Below are 22,505 nucleotides of genomic sequence, written 5' to 3' on the forward strand. Positions count from 1 at the left end.
ATAGTGGAAAACAATTTACAAATAAGCCATTAATATACAAATAAACCAAAATTTCTCTTGGCAGTGAAGGACATGACTTATAAGAAATGAGGTTTTATCATTTTATACTGAAATCACTCCTCAAAAAGGTAAATGGTAGTCACACATTCTGCAGTGCTTCCTTATGTTCCAAAATGGTAACATTAAATACAGAACCATTGTGAGTGCTGTTCTGTTTCCTACTAGTGCTCTGGCAATAGGGCAGAATGTGGGCTGTACTGAGCTGATTTGAACCTATTTTTAGTCCAATTTCTTTATGCAATTGGACTCTCTCTCACAGTAAACTTTTTGAACTATACAGCCTATTCCAAACAGATTTAACAGAGGTCAAAGAATAAATTCACCGAAAATCAATGGTTGAATATGACTGTAACACCCAAAATACCCACACCCTGGCACATCATTTAAGTAAACATGTAGCATTTCCTTCAAAAATGAAGCATCATTACCAAACAGACCAAAACAAAAAAGTTTGTAAAAACTCCTAAAATTTTTTTAAATCTTGTTTTATGTTTCTTTATTATAAGACATAAATTTGCGTTCTCTATATAATTATACTAGCAAGTAAAATTTTTTAAGAGAAAGCAGATGTGCTTTCTTCGTTCAATTTTGTAGGCATCCATATAAACAAGCCTAGGGAGGTATGTGTACAAAAATTAATGATTATACACTGATCAATAGCATCAAAACCAGCAGAGTTCGAAGGAAGATACCAGAAGAGATATAACAAAGACTTTTAATAGCCATTTCAATGCAATAGACTGTTCAAGTGGCAGAATGTAGAACTGTTTTCTGTCATCTAACACAGATGGAATCATAATGTTCTTTTTTTTTTCCCTGTATTTTTTTCTTTATCAGTTTACAGTAATTATATTGTTGATAGAGCTATAAGTAACTTGCTAAATAAAAAATTGCAAAAACATTTCCAAAAAGTCAGTTCTGGAAGATGGTGGAAGAGAAGAAGGGTGCTTTCTAGTAGTTGTTTATATTTCTTTTATTTTTCTTTTTAAACAGTGGTTTTATTTTTCTTGGTTTTGTGGAGAGGACAAATTTAATTAAGTATTTTCAAATACTAATTTATTGTCTCCCTCACTTAGCCCTTAAAAACAACCATTTTCTGCTCTGAAATATAAAAACTGGTACAATAACAAAGGAGTCCAGAGTGTATTACTATGGAAAACAGATGCCAAATAAAAAAATAAACCAAACTTCTTATCTATAAACAAAGCAATAAACCCCACCATACTCTAGACCACATACTGTATTATCTCCATTGGCTTTCTAACTATTCATTTTTAAATGTAACAATCCTGTGGTCTAATCGAATACAGTGCCATTAAGAATAACAAAGACTCAGTATTCCAGCTCTGAAGTTCCCTGCAAAATAGCTAGCTGGAGGTCTGGTTCAGCCTTGAAAGGATGTGCAGTTCTGTCTCTGATCCCTGTTTCTTCTTCAGTGAACAAACTGAAGTACAATACAAGATGAAAGCCCCACAAATCATCTGTACTTTGGAGACAAATTCTATTTGCAGTTCACACTGTAGAAAAATCTTAGAAGAGATCCAAGTGTGTATGAGTGGCATCAAATGTGGGCCTTTGAGGAGGAGGAGGATGCACTAAATACAGAGAACATCCATATCATAATGGATCCACACAGAAGCTAGTGTGGAAAAGACCTTACAAGAAGCTTAAAGTCTTTGCATTGATACAAACCCAGTTCTAAGATGTACTTGCTTAAAAAAAAAAAAAAAAAAAAAAAAGAAGAAGAAAAAGAAATAGAATGGATGAAAAACAGTTTGTCATCACACCACATAATGTATGAATGTATTATGCAGAAATAGAGATTTCTAAGAATTACAAATTTTCATGTGATCTGCTACTAAGGAAAGAATCAGCTTTCTGAAATAACTCTGAACAGGACTAGAAATAATTTTTTGTCTTTTTCCAAGCTTTACTGAGATTAATGTGTATTTTTCTATCACAAAGTTGCTAGAAATGAGGAACTTTTATGCGGAAATTATGATGTCTAGTGATGTATTCTCTTTAAAAAAGAGTTAGCCTAATTTGGTCATAATTGCCCTGATCTAAACAGGATTGTGTGGTTGGCAGGTTCTAGTGAGAAATTCTTTGGTTTTAATCAAGTGATAAATGAGAAGTGCAGGAAAGGAAACTCGTATTTTACATGGGTATCTCAAGATTAGCCTGAAAGGGAGGTATATTAGGCTATTTTTGCCTAGATGCATCTTTATCCTACATGTTTTTGAGAAATCCACTTTTTGTGCAGCATTCTTGATCTATATAACCTCATGTCCAAGTAGAATGGAAATACCACCAAAGCCATTTTCTGATGCACCACACATACAGATCTCCATTCTATTCAGTAAAAGGGACAAAAGTCACTAGCAAGGGAAAACATGGTAATTGAGTGATGTGCATTTTTTACCAGATAAAGAATTCTCCTAATACAATTGCAATTATTTTTGCTTCCAACAAAGCCTATTTGGTCTGGGTGCACATGTCTCACTAAATCTCCTGTTCTAATAAGTCTCTCCAGAAAAGAGAATAACTGCTCCTTTCATAAAATTATTATTTATTGTATACTAATATAAATACTAAAACTCTTGTGAATCTTTTAAAATCTGTGTATAAGTCCATTTGGATCTCCTGTCTTATTCGTCTTCAGATTCTTGATAACTTTTTAATTCCTCTTTTGGGTGAGGGCTGGGAATATATTTAGACTTAAAACATAATATCTAAAGCCTCCATAAGTTATTTTAAAAGACTACTCTGGGAAATATTTTTAATTATTTATGAATCTTAACTAAGAGTCTATAGTCATTTTTAAAAAGCACTTGCCCAGTAAATGTGGAGTTACAAATTATTGAGGTCTGCAAAGGAGAAAATCAAACCAAAATAATTCAAAAGACTGAAATGCCATTGTATTTGAAATAGAAAAAAAAAAGTAAAAGCTTGGAGATTTCTGCCTTTTCTAGGTTAAGTATTAGTTATGGGCCCCACAATTTAAGAAGGATGTTCAGGTACTTGAATGCATCCAGAGGAGGGCGACCAAGCTGGTGGCAGGGCTGGAAGGCATGTCCTGTGAGGAGCGGCTGAGGACTTAGGTTGTCTAGTTTGGAGAAAAGGAGGCTGAGGGGTGGCCTCATTGCTCTCTGCATCTTCCTGAGGAGGGGAAGTGGAGAGGGACATGCTGATCTCTTCTCCTTGGTATCCAGTGACAGGGTGTCTAGGAATGGCTCAAAGCTGCACCAGGGGAGGTTCAGACTTGGCATTAGGAAGCATTTCTTTACCAAGAGGTGGTCAAACACTGCATCAGGCTTCCTAGAGAGGTCGATGCCCCAAGCCTGTCAGTGTTGAATAGGCATTTGGACAATGCCCTTAATAATAAGCTTAAACTTTTGGTCAGCCCTGAAGTGGTCAGGCAGTTGGACTAGATGGTCGTTGTAGGTCCCTTCCAACTGAAATCTATTCTATTTTATTCTATTCTATTCTAAATTCCCATACACTTTGACCTCAACACGTGCTATGCATTCAATCTACAAACATTAAGATTAAACAAGGATCATACGAAAACAGAATAATTCAGGCTGGAAAGAGCTTTGGGAGGTCTCTAGTCCAAGCTCTTGCTCAAATCAGGGTCATCTGTGAGATCAGACCAGGTCACCTAGGACTTCATCCAGTTTGGGCTTGAGAACCTTGAAGGATGGAGACTGCGCCACCTCTGTGAGCAACCTGGTCTGGTCATGTACATGTCTTCATCATTTCTCTTGCTTATTTAATAGATTTACATTTTGATTTTGATAAACGTTCTTAGGTTCACTTAACAGACCTAAATCAATGTTAGCAAGTACTTCCTGTTGCCTTCTCCTATACATGTGCATACTAAAAGCATCATTTGTCTAAGACCAGTCTGAAACTTCACTTCCCTTTCCCAGTAACTTAAATCTTATAGCGTAGAACAGAATGCATCTTTTCATGTTGGTTGGTTCTATTTATTGCTTCAAGATGGTCTGAATCAGAGTTGGTACTAACTGAACATCTGCAAAACACACAAAGCTCTAACCCATCACCTTTTTCACATTCTTTTCTGTGCTTACTGCCTCCATCTGGACACAAATTCAGCCTTGCTTAAGTAGCCATAATTCTTATGGAAAATAGCTTGATTAAGCAAAAAGTGAATTTGGCCCAAGAAGTAAATTAAGGGATACTCTTTGCACTCACTAAAATTAATTTTAACTTGCTATATAAAAAATAAAGGTGGGATTTGATTAAATGGTGTACTTAACACATTTTGTTTAGGTTTTAAGTAAATTTTCACTATAGTTTCTTTTAACTTAGCCAAATAGCCTTTTAAGATATGTTAAAAAATGACTAAGCTTTTGGTTTTGGATGGCAAAAGTTGCTAAGTTGTATGCCAATAGATAATATTTTTTTTGGACTTTTAATATAAAAATATTCCAGTTTTAATGATTTTTTTCAGTGTAAAAGTTATTTTACTACTTCAGCCATACCCTGCTCAGAATTGGTTTTCCCTTTCCTCCCTCCCCCCCAATAAATAATTTGTATTTTATCCTGCATGTGGTTATGGATTTCCAGCAAAATCCAGATTTTCAGAATAATGGCTACAATCCTTAATGAGGGGAAAAGAAACAGAATGTTTAATAAAAAATGTTTGTCTCATTAGGCTTTGGAATTAAATCCATGTCCACAAAAACAAAGAATTAAAAACACTGAGTAAATATTCTTTCAATTGTTCAGCTTTCAGCTCTTGTGATTTAATAACTTCTTTAATGCTCAAATCAGCATAGCAGTTTCCCATATACAAGCCTGGAATATATAAAAGCAAGGGGAAAAAAGTATTTTGATAAAAGCTAAGTATAATAAATAAGGAAGAACTTACAGGGAAGAAAAGAAATGGAGCCCCTTTTCTGTGTTTTTTTTTTACCTTTAATATTGTATTTACTTTTTTAAATTGAGTTATTGTCATTCTAATTGACTGTCATTGTTGCAGGAACCTACTGATGAGCACAGCCATCATAAGACGTAGGTACTTCATGTTCTGGTCAGGGTGATGATGCAGACAAAATGGTCTGTAACGGTCTGTGTTTCTCTCTGTGTTGAAGCAGCACTAAATAGTGTTAACCAGATCTTAAGTGGGGAAAACAAAGCCCAAGCACTTCAAAGTATCTTTGTTCTGCATGTAAAATCTTGGATGACTTTAAAAGCACTGCAAAAAATAGTGAAATACAGTACTCAGTCTTGGGAAAATCTTAATGACATTGCTTGTTGCATGGAAAATGCAGAACTTTGAAAATTATGGGGTTTTAGGAAGATCTAGGTTTATTTTCAAATATTTGGTGTGGAGTTCAGATACTATCCTTGGGAGACGTTCTCAGGATCAGCCTTTCTTTCAGTACCTAGAAATTTAACAGACAATTTTGCACCAGGTTAAGTCTGTCAGTGCGATAAATGTTATTAAATATTACAGTTTATTAAAAGTTAGAATACCTGATTTGTGGGGGGAAAACTGCTAATCTGTAAGGCATGTTTTATTTTAAACAGTTACTTAGACAGAACACATTATGATCACCCCCAAGCATCTGTCATCTCCTGAAGCCATTCACCACTGCTGCCCACCTGCCCTCCCATCAACCTTGAAAGTCCATCTCGGAGACTGACAACTCAGATGACAGCAAGGGGGGGAAGTTGGGGGAAAGTTGTGATATACTGACTCATGGGATTTTATAGCTTCATTTATACTGCAGGACAACATAGGAAGATAAGATTTCTGACAGGCTAAAACTAGTATTGCAGATGTCAACATGAACCAAAGGAGTCTGTGTCCTACATAAGCAACACAGAGCATCATAATGACTCTTAATTACACTCCAGGTACGTTTTCTTACACTGCCACTTGACCAGATGTATTCTCCATGTTCTGTACTATATCTACTAATTTAGTTCTGTTAACTTGCAAAACCAAGTTTTGCAAAGCTAAAGAGACTGTAGTTAAAATTCCTTACAAAACCCTTGTTCTTTGTTCCTCTGTTGGTTGGTCTAACTGCAAATTTCCAAGAAATGCAAATTCCAGGTGCATCTGGGTGCATGAGCAGCTAGTCTGGCTAGTCTGGGTGCATGCCTAGTGCTGACACCCTTCTCTGCAATTCAAGACCAGATGACCTGCGGCCTTCTTGACCAGAGGGAGGCCAAAGCATGGCCTTTGTACAGAGGACATCTGTGTGTTCCCAAGGAGGGAAATAAACTTTAGCCATATATTTAAGAATGTGTCTTTCAAGACCCAGTTTTAGGAGAATAGGCTGGCTCAACTCCATGCCAGGGGTATTAGAAATATCAGCTGTGTGGTTCAGGTCCCAACAAACTATTACTGAGAGGGGAGAAAAACGGGGGACTGTGATGTTACACTTTCCCTTCCCCTTCATTTTTACTTACGAGGGGAGGGAAGTTAGGCAATTGTTTGCAAGGTTTGGTGCAGTAATAGCATCTTTGCTCAGTCTTTTGAGTAGTAAAACAAAGTAGGGAAATGATCTAACTGGTTGTTGGCAAAACCATTGTTAAATGTTTGTATCTAGTTGGTGTCCAAACTTGGTAGATGTGGAGAAGCCAGAGAGGTTATAGACGGAGATGGGCGCTATTTCAGTGAAGTCACCATGAGACGATTACTCGATCCCTCCTTACGGCTGTGTACAAAATGAAAAGGCATGTGAGACTAAGGCTTAGTAAGCCAGAGAGTATCAGAGTAGGTGGAATGGGCAGAAGACACGGCCTGTGCCAGCAAGCCTCACGGCCTAGCGCTCCAGACCCGCCTCTGCAGGGGGAGATCCGGAAAAGACATTTCAAGCCTCACGGCCCAGCTGACCGGCGGTCTCCGGCCCCGCCGCCAGCGCAGCCCTGGCCCCAGCCGCAGGAAGCCGCAGAGGTGCGCGGAGCCAGCAGGCCCCCGCCCCGCGCTGCCCTCCGAGGTGTCGCTCACCGCAGCGCGCTCGCCTCGGGGCCCGGCGCGGCCTGGCCCGCCCCAACCCTCACCGGGGCCTCGGCCTCCTCCGCGCAGACGCCAGCACGCGAGGGAACGGTTTTACAGACAGGAGGGAGGGCGGCAAAGAAGGGGACGAGGCGAGAGGGGGCCGGGGCGCCGGCCGGGCCCGCGGGGTGCGGGGACCCGCCGTTTGCCGCGGGGACCCGCCGTTTGCCGCTAGCTGCCGGCCGGCCCGCCCGCCGCCGCGCGGCGCCCCGCCCCGCCCCGCCCTCAGCCCCGGCGCGCGGGCCGGGCCGGGCCGGGCCGGGTGGAGCGAAGAGCAGCGGAGCGCGCCGCAGTCGGCGCCGCGCCGCTCCTGCTCCTTCCGTGCCGGCCCCGCCGCCCTGGACCGCAGGTAGGAGGCGGGGATGGCGGCGGCGCCGCGGCCTCCGCGGCCTCGGGCCCCGCCCGCGCCTCACGGAGCGGGCGCCGGAGCGGGGCCGTAGGGCGGGGGAGCCGTGCCGACCTCGGCCCCCCGGCGGCAGAGGTGCCGTGCGGTGGGGCCGAGGGGCGGCGTGGGGCGGCCGCCGTTGTTGGGGAGGGGCGGGCGCAGGGCCTGGGCCGGGGAGCCGCAGCGGTGCCGCCCGCGCGCGCCCCCCCCCCCGGGCCCGGCTGGGCCGAGCCGGGGCGGGAGCCACGGGGAGCCGCTCGGCTCGGCGCGGCGCGGCGCGGCCCGGCCCGGCCCGCCTCGGGCCTCCCGCGGGCGGCGGGCGCTGGCGCCTCTGCCCCCGTCGCAGCGGCGCCGGGGCCGCTGCCGGCCTGGGAGCCGCGTGAAGGCCGGACCCCGGCTCCGGCGGCGCCTAAGACGCACTCTCCCCGCCCCCGCAGCGCGGAGGTCCTGGTGCGTGTCCCCCGCCCGCCTCTCCTTTTCCCGTGGGCCGAGCGGCGGGCCCCGCGCTGGCCGCAGGCCCGTGTATCCCGCGCTGCCAGCACGCGGCTGCTTCGCTTCCCCCAGCCGCAGCCGCTGGACGCAGCGGAAGTCTGCGGGGAGCACCGCAGAAGCGTTGGTGGAGCTGCCCGGGCGGGTCTAGGACGAAACCAGGGTGTTAGTGCCGGTACCCCCGTGCGGAAGGAAGCCTGGGGAATTGTCATGTAGGGCCTGGAGCCTGCGGTGAGGTTGCTCAAGTGCGCTTTCTGTGCCAGCCGCTAGTAACACTGTAAACGGCGGAGAAGCCAAGAGTAGTTCACCTGTTAGCACCTCTATCCGTTCGTAACCGTTTTACAGCTCTCTTCAGTTGCAGCTTGCAACCAACAGCAGTCCCCTCGCTGTTCTTAATACTCTTAGGCAAGTGCTAAACCTGAGTATGACCTTACTGTTCGGTCTCATAGTAACAAAGGGCACTAGTGCCCAGCTTCCTATCGGTAACTTTGTATTTCTCTGTAATAAACCTTGCTTAGTGACGGGTAAACGGAGGCTCAAAGCTCTGTTTAAATGTTGATTGTACTGACCGTGATACTCGTGGATTGCATTTGTGCGCTCTGACGTGCATTAAAGTGTTACTTCACAGAGTATGAAGCTTGCTAAGCTGCTTTGGTTTATTGGCAGGCGTGTTTTTGCTCATTCTGTCTCTGTGTATTAAGATACTTGGGGGAGCGTCTGAACAGTTGCGGCACTGTTTCGAGTGGTCTACAGATATGTAGGAAAATAATCTCAGGTCTTAATTTCTTTATATATAAGTTATTTAAATGCTATTTTACATAGAGGGGTTAGCTGGCATAAATGTGTGTATGTACCTAGTATAAAGGAAATAGCAAATGATGTGCATTTGTAGATGTTTTCTATGAACGTAACTTTGCTTGTTAGTGTGCTCTCTAGAGTGGAGCAGTCTGTCGCTGTACATACATACATACATACATGCTTGCATAGCTGCATGTGGAAATGAATCAAAGGCAGAAGCCTGCAGTTACACAGATCTCAGTGGGAGTAATGGAGAGGGTCTGTGATGGGGGGAAGGACTTGCTGCTTTTACCAGTAGTTGGCCGACTTCTGGCACAGCTCATCCTGAATAGACTAAGAGTCCTTGGAGCATTTCCAGGAGGGGTGTAGTGAGGACTGCAGAACTGATGCTTTGTTTTGCCACGGGCGTAGAAATGTGCAGAACTGATTCTCCTCCTTACTTTTTTCCAGTCATCTTCCTTACTGAAAGCTTCTCCTCCCACCACCCTGCTGCTGTTGTTGTATTTTGAACCATATTCTGTCTTACGTGGTGTGCTTGCTTTATTTTTTTTTTTTTTTTCTCCTTGTGGAAGAGCTCTTGTTAGAGTCATGAAGATGGAGGAGGGTGGTTCTCCCAGTGACATTGAAACAGAGGGAAGTGAGGCAATAGCAGTGCGATCACTGAAATCAAGTTCTTGCGTAACAGTACCAACATTGTAGCATGGCTTTCTTTATAATCTCTTCTTTGACCAGCATTATGCTGCCGGCTTGGCCACCAGGCATGCATAATCATATGCAAATGCAGTATGTTATGGTAAACTCAGATTAACTGAGTATTCCAGTCACACTAGTGGTAAGTTTAATACAAATTTACTGTACCTGCATGTGCTCTTGGGCTTTTTATTCCATACTTGCATTGCACTTAATGCTACCTAAACCCAACTGTTTTAAGTATGGGAAGGAGCATTTGAGAAGGAGGCAGAGAACAAAACTTTAAGCCGTTATATATGTAACTCTAGTAAGGTTGAGGAAATGACCTTTAGCAATGTGGGTGGTATAAGTGAATGAGACACCTTTCCAACAAATGCCTAAATATCTGATGCAGATTGTATCAAGTTAAGACAAAGAACTAGTCATTTAAAGTGCTTCAGTTAAAAAAATAAAATAAAAAAAAAAATTGCATTGATTAAACATATTTTCCAGAAATATTTGAGTAGGTCTTGTTTTTAACTACTATCTTTCTTTGAATAGCTGTTCCTAGTCAAAAGCTGAATATAATATTGTTATTGTTTAGATCGATAGTTTCATGATAATATCTGCAGAGCTGTATTTTCAGACGTGGCAGTATGGAGTACTACCAAACATGCATTTCTTCTCTGACACAAAAACAATGGAGACCCTTATTCCCATTAGCATTTTATTGTTTAAAGACAAAAATCAGTATTTATTCAGTAAAATCTGTAATACTTGAAAAACTCTGGGTTTGAGGGGTTTTTTCCTATCTTTATTATTTTAAAAAGGAAATTTAATTTTTGTGGATAAGTCAGGTTGTGGTGTGGGTCTTTTTCCAAGTGGGCTGTCCTGAAACTGGAGAGAAGGGAACTTCGAAAATGAAACTTAGATTTTGGTTGGTGAGAAGATGAAAATCAAAAATACAGAGAAATAAAATGCAATTATAAAGAAAATATTATTTTAACTCACTAACGAACTAAAGAATAAAAATTATTTGTTTTACAATATGCATCAGCTTCTTTACATGTGTCTCATTATTTCATCTTTTGATGAGTACTGATAGTAAACAGGTATCTTTATGCTGGCCAGGAGCATTGGCTTACTGATGGAGTTGGGGGGGAAGAATTCATCTGTGAGTCCACCCAGCAAGGAAGTTGCATTGTTTATTTAAAAGACTCTAAATTAATTTCAGAAAAGTTACCCTCTGTTAAACACTTCCATCTGATATTGCTCAGCAAAGAGATGTCAGAAGTTAAATGGCCTTCTTTTGCAACGTTTTCTTTTACTTTCCCTGCTTGCTAAGTCTGCTCGTACAAAATTCATTAGCCTGAACCTACTCTTGAAATTCCATCTGTGTCTGTTCTGTGTAAGTTGTATGCTCTGTCGTGCTGATCTGGTCTAAACTAGTTGCTGGAGCTGCCAGTTGTAGTTCCTTGGTAATGCGTTGATGATCCTCTTCACTTTTAAAAGGTAGTTTCCTGGATCATAATTGTTTTCTGTTTAAAGCTGCATTAATGACAAGAATTAACAAACTGGTTAAATAGTTCTTGCTTTTTGCAATAGGAACATATTATTAGAAATTGATTTAATCTTCTTTTGCAAAACATTTAATAATTACTTGTTCTGTATAAACAATGTGATATTTATTGTACAGTATACTGGATTGCTGAAGGGCTTAATACTTCACCTGTTGACAAGAACCTCACACACACATACACACACAAACACACACACACTATTCTGTAGTTTTCATTTTTACTGGTTGTTTTGTGAACTGTTGTTTTACTTCATATCCTGAAGTTATTGCATTGGCTTTATTAATTCAGTGATATCCATTTTTCTGTATTCTTAAGGCTTGCAGGATATGTATAATTTCATTTTCTTGCATGTAATTTTGAGAAAAAATCTGTGCTAAACTTTGTTCTACTCCATCTGAATGTTGTCTCATGTGGTACAACAATTTAATATTACTTCCATTCTCATTTTCTTTAGCTTAGAGTAGTTTGGAATTTCTCCTAAGGACCAGCAAGAGTTGGTGAAGAATCTGTATAGTTTATTGATACCTTTCATGAGCTTGTTCTCTGTGAATTCCATGACGACCCACACCCCGCTCCCCTTTCTGTCTCTACAAACATGGTGTCAGTCTGTAAAACATAACACAACTATTATAGAAGACCATCAAGAGCATGGTGGAGCAACATTAGTCTTAAGTTCCTTCAGCTGAAAGTAAAGAGCATGGCTAGAAATAACCATCTGGCTCTGGCAGTATATTCAGCAGTATCGCCAGCTTGCACTGGAAGAACCTACAAGCTGCATACATCTCGATGTCTGTGGCCTGGCTGCCTCAGCTCTAGAAAGAGAAATGTGGCACCTTTGTGAATACTCTTACACAGCTGAATTTGAGCTTGATTTTTTCCCTTTCAACTAAATATTTCACTTGTTTTAGTTGCGGATTGGGAATAATTATTTCCGGAAAACGTTGCTCTACAAGTACATAATTCTATCATCATATTTTAGTGACAAATAAACAAGATGGGATTTCCAAGAGCATATACTATATGTTTGTGAATTTTGTTTTCAGGCTGCAAGGGGAAGGATATAGACCTTATTCCTCCCCTTCACAAACAGAGACAATTGAAATAATTAAAAATGCGTGCTGGCTCCACACATGCTAGGTGACTTTACTTACTCCTGATGTTTGATAGACAAACATTGTATCTTTTAAGTGCATTATATATATTAAGTAATGGCAGCACAGAGAAGGGGAAGTGTCAAAACTGGCTTGATATCTGTTTCCAATACATTTGACTCTTTTACAGAGTTGGTATCACTGAGTCTTGCCATCTTTTCATTCTGCCGTCTGCTTATTGCAATTATGAGCATTTTATCAATGAGGGAGATCTTTGTGGTTCTTCACAAATGGTACTACCTTTAGGCTTGGCATGTAGGAACAAACACAATCTGTTCTTAAAAAAAAAAAAAATCAGTAGTTGGATGGATGGAAATTTAATGCTCATCCTAAAAAGAGGCATCTTCTCAAATCTGTACACATTCTACTTAGGAAGATAAGTAACAATGGAAACACGACTTTACGGAGAACCAGTTCTTTTGCTGAAGCAACTTATTGTGGTGGTTTCAAAATAATGTAGACTTTATTTTGTTTGTCCCATGCTAATCTTTAAGTGGTATCTGACACCTTTGTGAAAGATTTGATAATTGGAAAGCCTTTATGTTTGCGAAATGTGGAGGTTTTGATGTTTTTACCCTCGAAGAACTATCCCAAGCATATTTATGATTTCTTTGAGGTAATACTATGAATTATGGCAGTTAACCTCGTATTTCTGTTCATTATTCCTCTTCTCCATATTTTAGCCAATTTTCTCAATATTTAGCTGGATTGGGTCAGACTAATTTATATGCAGAGCCTGCTTTATCATACAGAGAGAATCAATAAAATCTTGTACAATCTTAATGAAGCGAGCTGTATTCTGGAAGAACTTCTGGAGTGTATTGGTTGAGTGAATCCTCTTGGTAACTGTTATTTTCAGTTATTTTCCATATTTTTTAAATATGTGAAGTAGCAAAGGAAAGGATATGCCATCTTGCTCCTCTTCTTGTTTTGATTCTAGAGTAAATCTTGAACTATAAAGTCTTGAATCGGCATCACTCAGTCGTCATTCTCTTTGAGAAGCAAGAAGACAAGGCAGCTGTGATCTGAAGAAATAATCTTTTTAAACTGAAGTACTGTTTTTTCAGTATTATAATTGATGCTGAGAATTACTGATGAGCTTACACCACTGCACAGCAATGAACATAATAGTAGTCATCTAATGCATATAGCCACAGAAATGACCTAAAAATGCAATCTAAAAGTTTTAAGTATGTATTTGTAGGTGGTGGTATCTACACCCACTGTGAATCTCTCAAATGATTCTCTTTCATAGAAGTCTTCTAAATGATGTTTCTCTATCCTTTTTTGCCAGGTAAGGAGATGAAGCATGTTGAAGCCATATGGCAGCTTGAGTTAACTCACATTAAAATTGTTGGGAAAGAACAGCTGAACACCTAGATGCTGAGTTTGGATGCTCTGCCTGTGGAGCTGGCCAGTCATTCCTCTCACCAGCTAGCAGTGCTGTTGCCTTGAGCTTCTGATGTTTATGGCACCAGCTTCTGATGCTACTGTTGCTTTTGAGTCTCTGTTGGATTTCTTGTTTTTAGGGTTGTTCTTCACACTGGAGCGCAGAAATGGAAGTTCTGTGGCTTCAAGCTGAAGTACTAGGCTGGAGCTTGCTGACTTGAAGGCTTTTCTGCTCTGATTTTCCTTTGTACTGTTTTTGGCCAGTGAGGGGTAATGGGCAGTGAACTCCTGCCTCCTTCCCCCCTGCTTGTAGTTATTCTTCAGAGTTGATTGCTTTTTGTTACCACGGCACATGCCCATGTTTCAAACAGAAGTAAATTAATTTTAAAAGCTGTGTCCTGAGAAAAGCCTTTGTGTTGCTTTCAAGTTTGTAAGGTTTTCTTTACTCAAAAAGTGCATGAAGACATCTCTTCCTCCCTCCCTTTCCTTAGGGCACGTATTGTTGTGGCAAGTGATTGTTGGTTTGGGGTTTTTATTGTTGTTGCTGTTTATATGTGACAAGATAATATGATTCATTTCTAACCTTGCTGTATGACTATTTTATTTATACTTTTTTGAGCACTTGTATTTTTTTCTAGCAACATTTCAGCTTTTTAACAGAATAGGTTTAGTCTTTATAGAAGATTACTGGAAAGATTTCTGAACTGCAGGGTAAAAATAGGGAATTAAAAGAACAGGAACAGTTAAATATTTAGGTTTCTTGGCTAAAACCACAGGGTAGCAAAAAGTTTTAATGCAAAATTTTTCTGTGCTATGCCTCCAGAAACCATGGTTCCTGATGGTGGAGGATCTATACTTTCTACTTAAGGAATTGTCATGAATATCTTTGACTCAGTGGCTGAAACCTTACTGTATTTATTGTCTCATACAGTGCTAAAGTAGGAAACAACAACTGCTTCTGCTATTCTGAAAGTTTTAATTGACTCCATAAATATATTTCAAAGTCAGTTAAATACAACAGGCAACATTCTCAAGTTTTATGTGGATGGTTTTTTAGTGAAAAATTTTGGTGTTTGGTTTGCTTCAGTATTTTAATTCTTTATTTAGCTTTTCCTGTATTACCTGTATTGTTAAACTCAAAATGCTTAAAAGCTGACTGGATGAAATGTATCTTTGTATCTGTAAAAGCAATGCTACACTTAACTGGTAATGAAGAATCCCAAGTAGACCACGATTGTGAGAATGGAAGAAGGACCTTTAAGACTAAAGGAACATTAGTAATAGTCTCTCCATAACAGAAGTTCACCAGTGGCAAATAAAATCCTCTTCAGCAAAACTATGGGGATTTTGTTTGCTGCTAGTTTATTAGCATAGGGAGCAGCAGGTTGATTTGAGGCTAAGCAGGGAAGCAGAGATGGGAACATTACTTAAACTGCTCCTTCCCAGTCCCTGAACAGAAACAAGGTAAGCTGAATTTTTTCGTGAGGCTAGATTATTTTCTTTTGCAAGTGAGATTTGCACACAGCTTTCCCCCTTATTTTAAGACAAATGAATAGAGATTAATCTTGATGGGATTGGGGGGGGGTCTAACTGCAGAAGTTTGAATAAAGTATTCCCTTGTTTGTTGCATCATTGCTACTCAGCCTGTGACCTTCTAAACCTCAGAATGGCAGCAAGTAGCAGCTTTAAAAGTTTGCAAACTGATAATAGCATGGTTTAAGTCAGTCTCATTTGTGAAACATTACTGAGCTTTTGAATGTGGTTTACGGTCATCTATAATGAAATTCAGAATTGTGTTTCTGCTTGACACTTGCATACTAACTTTCCTTTCTTCTTTGAGTCTCATTGCCTTTAAACATTACAAAGCTATGCTGAATTTTTTGTGAACTATATTGGCTAGAGAGCCACTAGCTACAGTTTAGAGCAAAGGTGAGGCTGACAAGGAAGCATGGATTTGGGAACAAATGTGACCTTTCTATTTTGTGAAGTAGCTGTGCCACCCAGATGGTGTAGATGATGCTGAAAACAAAGTGGAAAGAATTAACCCTTTTCTGTGTTTTGGCATCCGCTGGTGTGATCACCACTTGTGGTGATATTGACCTTATCTTTCCATGTTAGAGATGGTAATGGCTTGTGGTAGACAGTTGTATCTGTAAAGGCACCAAATGATGTATTTGGAGTAGTCATGAGGGAAGAAAGGTCAGGGCAAAATAGTCCATTTCCAAAAGAAATAGAAAAACAAATAAATACCATAAAATTCAGAATACTGGTTATTCTTAAGATGCTTATAAGAAACATATGCTATATTCATTAAATGCTAGTATACTATACTTTAGAATAAAATACTGTGAGTTTGTTTGGTTGATTGTGAATAAGATGGTGTGGGTTTTTGGGGGGGTCGGGCATTGCTGATGACCTATAAAGACAGTTGTCGAACAGCCAGGATGTCATTCTTTGAATCTAAAGCAAGCTGTTTTCACATCTGGAAGAGGGAAGCATTGTATTACGCTCAGTAGATCACGCCTGGTCTGTGGTCATGCCTGACTGAGGAACTAGCTCTTAGACACATTTTTTAAAAGCTTTGTTTACCGAGATTATTGTCAATAGAAAAAATACACAGCTGAATATGGGAGAAGTTGCTGTGGATGTGCTAATGGATGCAGAAGGCCTCAGAGGTGGGGGGCTATGAGGAATCAAATGGACTAAAAGGATTAAAAAATAGACTGGAAAGATGCTTCTTTTTTTGTGTACAGTACTAGTCAAGAATGTTTTTAATGTTTAGGAATATCAGGAGTATATTTATGGTATCTTTTAAAAACCCACCCAAGATAATTTAAAAAGGCAGTTGTGGTTGATAGTTTTGTTATGCAATGCCCTGCAGAGCGTAAGACAAGGCTGAATAGAGAAGTACTGGTCATGACTTCTGGGTGATACAAAAATTTTATTTCTGCGATCCTCTCTTAATTCCCCATGTTGCATAAAGGCTCTATTTCTGATCGAGCTCTGTTTTATTTTTAGGAGGATAGCATTGTGTTTAAAATGGAAGTTGATATAAACGGAGAGTCCAGAACTACCCTATCCACCCTCCCTGTGCCTCTTGCAGAGGTGAGTCCTGCAGGCAGAATGGAAGCAGAGAAGCCCCGCTGTTCCAGTACCCCCTGCTCACCAATGCGACGGACGGTTGCGGGATATCAGATCCTTCACATGGATTCTAACTACCTGGTTGGCTTCACGACTGGAGAGGAGCTGCTAAAATTAGCCCAGAAGTGTACAGGAAGTGAAGAGAATAAAGGGGAATCCGGGCCGAACATGCGCTCCAGGCAGCTTGATTCAGGACTTACACGTTCTTCCCGTTTGTACAAAACTAGAAGTAGGTACTATCAGCCATATGAGATCCCTGCAGTAAATGGAAGGAGGAGGAGACGGATGCCTAGCTCAGGGGATAAATGCACTAAGGCTTTACCATATGAACCTTACAAGGCACTTCATGGTCCCCTGCCTTTTTGCCTTTTAAAAGGTAAAAGGGCTCATTCAAAATCCCTGGACTACCTCAATTTAGACAAAATGAGCATTAAGGAACCTGCTGACACAGAAGTGCTACAATACCAGCTCCAACACCTTACCCTTAGAGGGGACCGTATGTTTACAAGAAATAACACATGAGCTATCATGTCAAATTCAGAACCAATTTCTGATTATTTCTCTGTTGCTGCAAAAATCCACTGTTGTAGTGTGCACATGACTGTCCACATTGTAGGTGGTTGTATCAGCTAAATGTTACCAGAAGGTAATTTATTTGAATAGAATCTTGGCAATGCAATGTGTTACAAATACTTAGAGGGAGAAATCTTTCCTGAGCAAGCAGCTTCTGATGCAAATTTGACTGCAACTAGTGGATATTTCTTTGGACACCTTTAACAAAAAAATAGCTTTTGAGTTTGGGGGGTGGGATTATTTTTTTTTTTGTACAGTTAGATCTAGTATTTACAGTAATTTAACACCAAAAAATCAGTGACGTCTGCTTGGTTGTTCCTAATTTTGGCTTGATGTTAGAAACTGCTCTTGGTTAAGTACTCAAGTTTAGGAGGTTTTTGGTTTTACTTTTTGTTCCTGTATTCTACAGTAAAAAGTATGTATTATTTTTTTACATCATGGAGAGGGAAGTGAGCTTGGCTAAATTGGATCACTTGCTATTTAAACAATCCAGTTCAAACACTTTCAAATTACGCTTGCACTGGTGAGATTCACTCATAAAACAAACCTTTGCTACTTGAATCCTATTAAATTATCTTTTAGTTTCTGCATGGAAGTAATTGTTCTGCCTCCTCTCTTCTATAAAACTTGTTCTGGAAAAGTATCTGGGTTATTAAAAACAAAGCTTTTGGGGAGTGAAGACTTTTATTTTTTGTTAGTGAGATTTATTTTTTACATTATCTTGACACACAAACAAGGATTCACTGCATATTCCAGTAAATACACAGGAGTGACTGTAATGGTATGGCAGTAACGGTTTTGATTTTATTTTAATTCATTACTTCTGTATCATGTATAGTAATGGAAGGTGTCAAATAACTTCAGCATTGCTTTGGAAATTCAATTGATTTGAGGCACTGAAGACTTGAGGTCTGGAAGACTGGTTTTTTTTGAGTGCAAGTGAAGTATTTCTGTATCAGCATTGAAGAGATGATCCTGGATTATTCAACAGAGTAGCTTGAATACACTGGCTTACTTTTGTTACTTAAGGGTTTTTTTTTATCCGAACATGACATCAGATGCAGTTTTGACAGCTGTATTCCTAGATATATTTAAAACACTGTAGTAACTTATGTTTAAAAATGAAAAATAGTTTTCAGACTTTTTGGTTTTTTAGGTGCAATCTCGTACTGAAGCAGTGTGCAGCTTGGTTTTGGCTGATGACCTCTGCAGAAGAAGTTAAATAAGATCACATTCTTTTGAAACAAATTATTTGATCAGTTTTTTCTGGTAGAATTAAGGGGGGGTTTGTTTGTTTATTGCACAGAACAAATAGAAAGCACTAGTTAGTGCATGCGCTGTGGAAAATGAAGGGTTCTTCTCATTCTGTACTTACACCACAGTTGTAAATGAAGGCAGCCCTGTAGTCTGCATTTTGCTGGTTTGATTATCTTTTTTTAGGTTTATTAGAATCTCTGCAACAAACTGATGTGTATTTTTAAAAGTTAACTACACCTGTGTAAATTTAATGTATTGAACAATGATATTGAAAGTAAAATGTTCCTATATAGTCTTCAGTTTGAAAAACAAAATATGGTCAGATGCCAAAGAGATGGGGGGTTTGTTTAAGGAATAAACACCACTGTTTATTGAAATACCCTATGACACTGTATTTCTGGCTGAAAAATAAAAAGGGTGGTATAAGCACCTATTGTTGTGGAGTCTTGCTGTGTAGGAAAAAGGACGTTTGAAAAATACAACTTTAGACCAGGGATCATTTAAAAATTATTTTCAAGCAGGGATCTTGGACTTCTGTGAAATAGATTGCTTAGGTTTGTTACTTTATTTCAGGAAATGGGCCATGCAATTGTTAATATTTTGTGCATGTTTCTAATGTCATCCTGTGCTGTAATTGTATAGCGACACTGATAGAGAGGCTGATAGCTATCTAGCCAAGTTCAAACATAAAAAATGTGTTAGTACTTCATCTGGTGATTTGCTTGTGAAGGTGCTTACACATGGTAATATTGTTTGCTTGACTCATACACACTTGCAGCTCTCATAGCATATCATCATTCAAGAGCCCAATGTTTTGCAAGTTTGGTTTGTAATGTTATCAGAACTCTTATATCCACAAGGAGTTCCTGATTTTTACCTCCAAATTAAGCAAAATCTCAGCCAAATGAAAGCTTTTGATCCTGTCTTATTTTTTCTGCTTATAATGTCTTCCATTAAACTAGTTTATTAAAATCAAAGATGAGATGGTTCTCCAGACTACTAAAATGAAATTGAATATGAACAATACTAACCTTTCAAAGTGAGTTCTCGCTGTTCTTGTAATAAATTAAAAGGGGAAAAAAAAAAAGGCATCAAAAAATGTTTCCTTGTTGGTTTATATATCTTCCAGGGGATTAAAAGAGTGAAGGTAGAAATGATACAGTGTAGTAACACAAATATTCCATTTAACAGACCATTAACACCAAAGCAGATCTGGAATCAAGTACAAATGTGTAAGCTGGGATATTGAGGCAGATCTTAAATTCAGGCACACTGCTAGCATTTTTTAAAAAAATACACCAAAAAGGATTGGAGTGAAATACATTCTTTCAGTGTTTTCATTCTTCATTTCAGGTATAAACTTGTAACTACTCCTGTCCTGCAGTGTTATGGTTTGTATTTACAGCTGTACACAGTACCTAACTGACCTTACGGTTTCCTTTACCTTCTTTTTGTCCATCCATTGTATTCTGACATAGACTCGGTTCTCTTGGGTGATGATCTCTCTGGCTGAGAATGTTTACTTTAGTGGGGATTGTTAATTGCAGGCTAGGGCTACTAGACCATATTGCAAAATAAGTAGCAGATGAGCTTTTAGAATTTTCTGAAACTGCTGTTCTAGATGTGGGGTTTTTTTCCTGCTGGGAAGACCAGAAGAATGGAGAAAGGTTGTTATTAAACTGCTGAAAATGCAGATGTTGCTGTCTGGACATGGAGAAAGGTTCTCAGTGGTTCAGGGCTTGGAGCATAAATAATTTCATTATTTTGTGGGCAAATAAGAGAAGAGGACAAGTGTAACTTTTAAGAAGAATTACAAGAGAAGGGCAGAAAGGCTATAAGCTGGATAAAAACTTCCAATATCTACAACATCTGCAGAAATGTCAGCTGGTTAGTTTCAGTAAAGTTAGGTGGTGTCAGGCTGTATAATTTGCCTTTGAAGAAATTAAAAAAGTTGTCCAGAACACACAACTGTGGTCCGAAAAAAACTAAGTATGTTTTCATTTGGTAAAATACAGGATTCAGTTTAAAAAAAGAAAAAAAAGTCTGAAGGTGAATACTAAGCTAATATGAAGTTTATGCATCAAATGAATGTTTGTAGTAGGAAGGGGAATACTAACTATAATACAGACTAAGCAAGCAATTGTTAATGGGTAACATAACTGTTGTTTCTAACTTTCAATGGTACCAAAGAATCTGAAACACAAATTATCCAACATAATAAAATTTTGATGTTCTAGATGTTTGGGAGGGTGGTCTGGCTGAAGTCAGTTATTAATGTTAAACTTCATCTTAAAGAGGAATATGTGCTAAAAAGAAACAATAGAAAAAATGATCTTCAGTAAGAATGTAAGCAAAAAAAACTAGAAAAAAATCTTTGAGGAAGATTTACAGTTGACCTACATTACAGAAATGTAAGTTGTTAAGCTGTTGTAGGAAAAATGCAGATCTAAAATTGAAAAACGTAAACTTATTACAATGCTAATAACTTTAAAGACAATGTGAGGCTTGGCAGCCAACAGTAAAAGTGCGCATTTCTTTCCATGTTGTGTGAGCATTTAGCAAATAGTTTTATTTTATTGATGATTCTTTCTGGGAACTATTTGCATGAGTGGTTTTCAGTGATTTGATCTGTTAATTGGGACATTAGTTTCCATGATGTGTGATTACACTAAACACTCTAAGAGTGGCAAAAACATGAGTTTGATAGATGGATCGTGAGAAGAACACAATAATGTTTGGATTATTGATTATTTTTTTTTCATCTGTATCACACCACATTTCTTAGCCAGAGGATAATTCCAACTTTTAATTCCTTGAGAACCTTCAGACAGATTATGGGGTTTTTGCCCCAGTGATTTTGTTGGTGAAATACTTTTTTTTCTCTATTCCATCATAAAAGCACTCAGGGACGATCAAGCTCTATCTTCTTGTCTGTAGAATATGGAAAGTTTCCTTTTTTGGAAGGAGCAAGGGGGATCCCTAGTTGTCTGTAGTACTTGTTTCTGATCTTGTAAAAGCTAGGTATCATTGTTAAATTTATGATACTTAAACATAGAAGTCTTTGTGAGCTGCTTTTGTAGATGTGTCCTGACTCTTAACCATGGGTGCAGCTTGGGAGAGTAGGCTGTTACAAGATGCTAATAACTGATCTACAAAGCATCACAGATTCATTTAAAAAAAAAAAAAAAAAGTCTTGTCTCAGGAATCATTATCAAGCAATTCTTCAGTCTTATTTCCTTGCATCAGAGTGATGACTTCCATCAATCAGCAACCACTTTACTTTCCTCCTCTGTCATGCAGGGATCATTCTTAATGACACTACTCCCTCAGAAGTTGCCTTTGGTTGCAGCATTTGGCTGCTTCTGGATGGCAGTAGTTAAGATTCAGTGCTGCTGCTCCAGTGGTGTAAGTGCTAAACCTAATCTTGTACATTTTTGTGGGATGGCTCAAGGGAGGGAACTTTACCCTAATGTTTCAATACCCAGTTTGTCTTTCTTGCATCCTCCTTGACTTACTCTTAGTTTTAGTAGTTTGGTGGTAGAGAATGACATCAAGGCAAAGCTACAGAGGAACTATCTAGGCCATGTTAGAAGAGCTGAGGAAAGAAGGCTGTCAGTCTGTGGGGAAAAATCCAGAATCAGCTGACTTGTACTGAAAACAAAAGGGAAGGTGACCACATTCCATCCATTTTAGGAGACAGTTGTCTAAACTTGCCTGTGCTTGATCTTGCCTATCAAAGAATTGGTCTAGAGTGAAAAGAGGGGGAGGGCAAAGGAGAGCTTTGCACAGTGCTTTTACTTCTGTGAAGAGTGGGAGGGGAGAAAGAATTCACCAGACTATATCAGGGCAAAGCCTGGAGAAATAAATGGAAAACCTCAGAGGGCCAGTGCTGCAAGAGTAGGAAGAGTGAAATAGTGTATGGTTTCAGTGTTAAAACAAGCAAAGACATGGAAGGAGATGGAGTGCTGGTCCCAAAT

General features: G+C 39.6%; 1 protein-coding gene across 2 annotated transcripts; it reads left to right on the forward strand.

Annotated features, from left to right (window-relative positions):
- Positions 1–7,321: 7,321 nt before the first annotated feature.
- MACIR (macrophage immunometabolism regulator) lies at positions 7,322–18,959 on the forward strand. 2 transcript variants are annotated; one of them, XM_069777352.1, is made up of 2 exons: positions 7,322–7,445; positions 16,576–18,959. In XM_069777352.1, the coding sequence occupies exon 2, from the start codon at positions 16,597–16,599 to the stop codon at positions 17,218–17,220; it is 624 nt and encodes a 207-aa protein (XP_069633453.1). In that variant the 5' UTR covers positions 7,322–7,445; positions 16,576–16,596; the 3' UTR covers positions 17,221–18,959. The 2 variants fall into 2 exon arrangements, with proteins under 2 accessions (XP_069633453.1, XP_069633454.1); XM_069777353.1 differs by lacking the exon at positions 7,322–7,445 and adding an exon at positions 9,685–13,462.
- The last annotated feature ends 3,546 nt before the right edge of the window (positions 18,960–22,505 follow it).

The sequence above is a fragment of the Haliaeetus albicilla genome, chromosome Z, assembly GCF_947461875.1.
Source record: "Haliaeetus albicilla chromosome Z, bHalAlb1.1, whole genome shotgun sequence".
Taxonomy (NCBI): Eukaryota; Metazoa; Chordata; class Aves; order Accipitriformes; family Accipitridae; genus Haliaeetus; species Haliaeetus albicilla.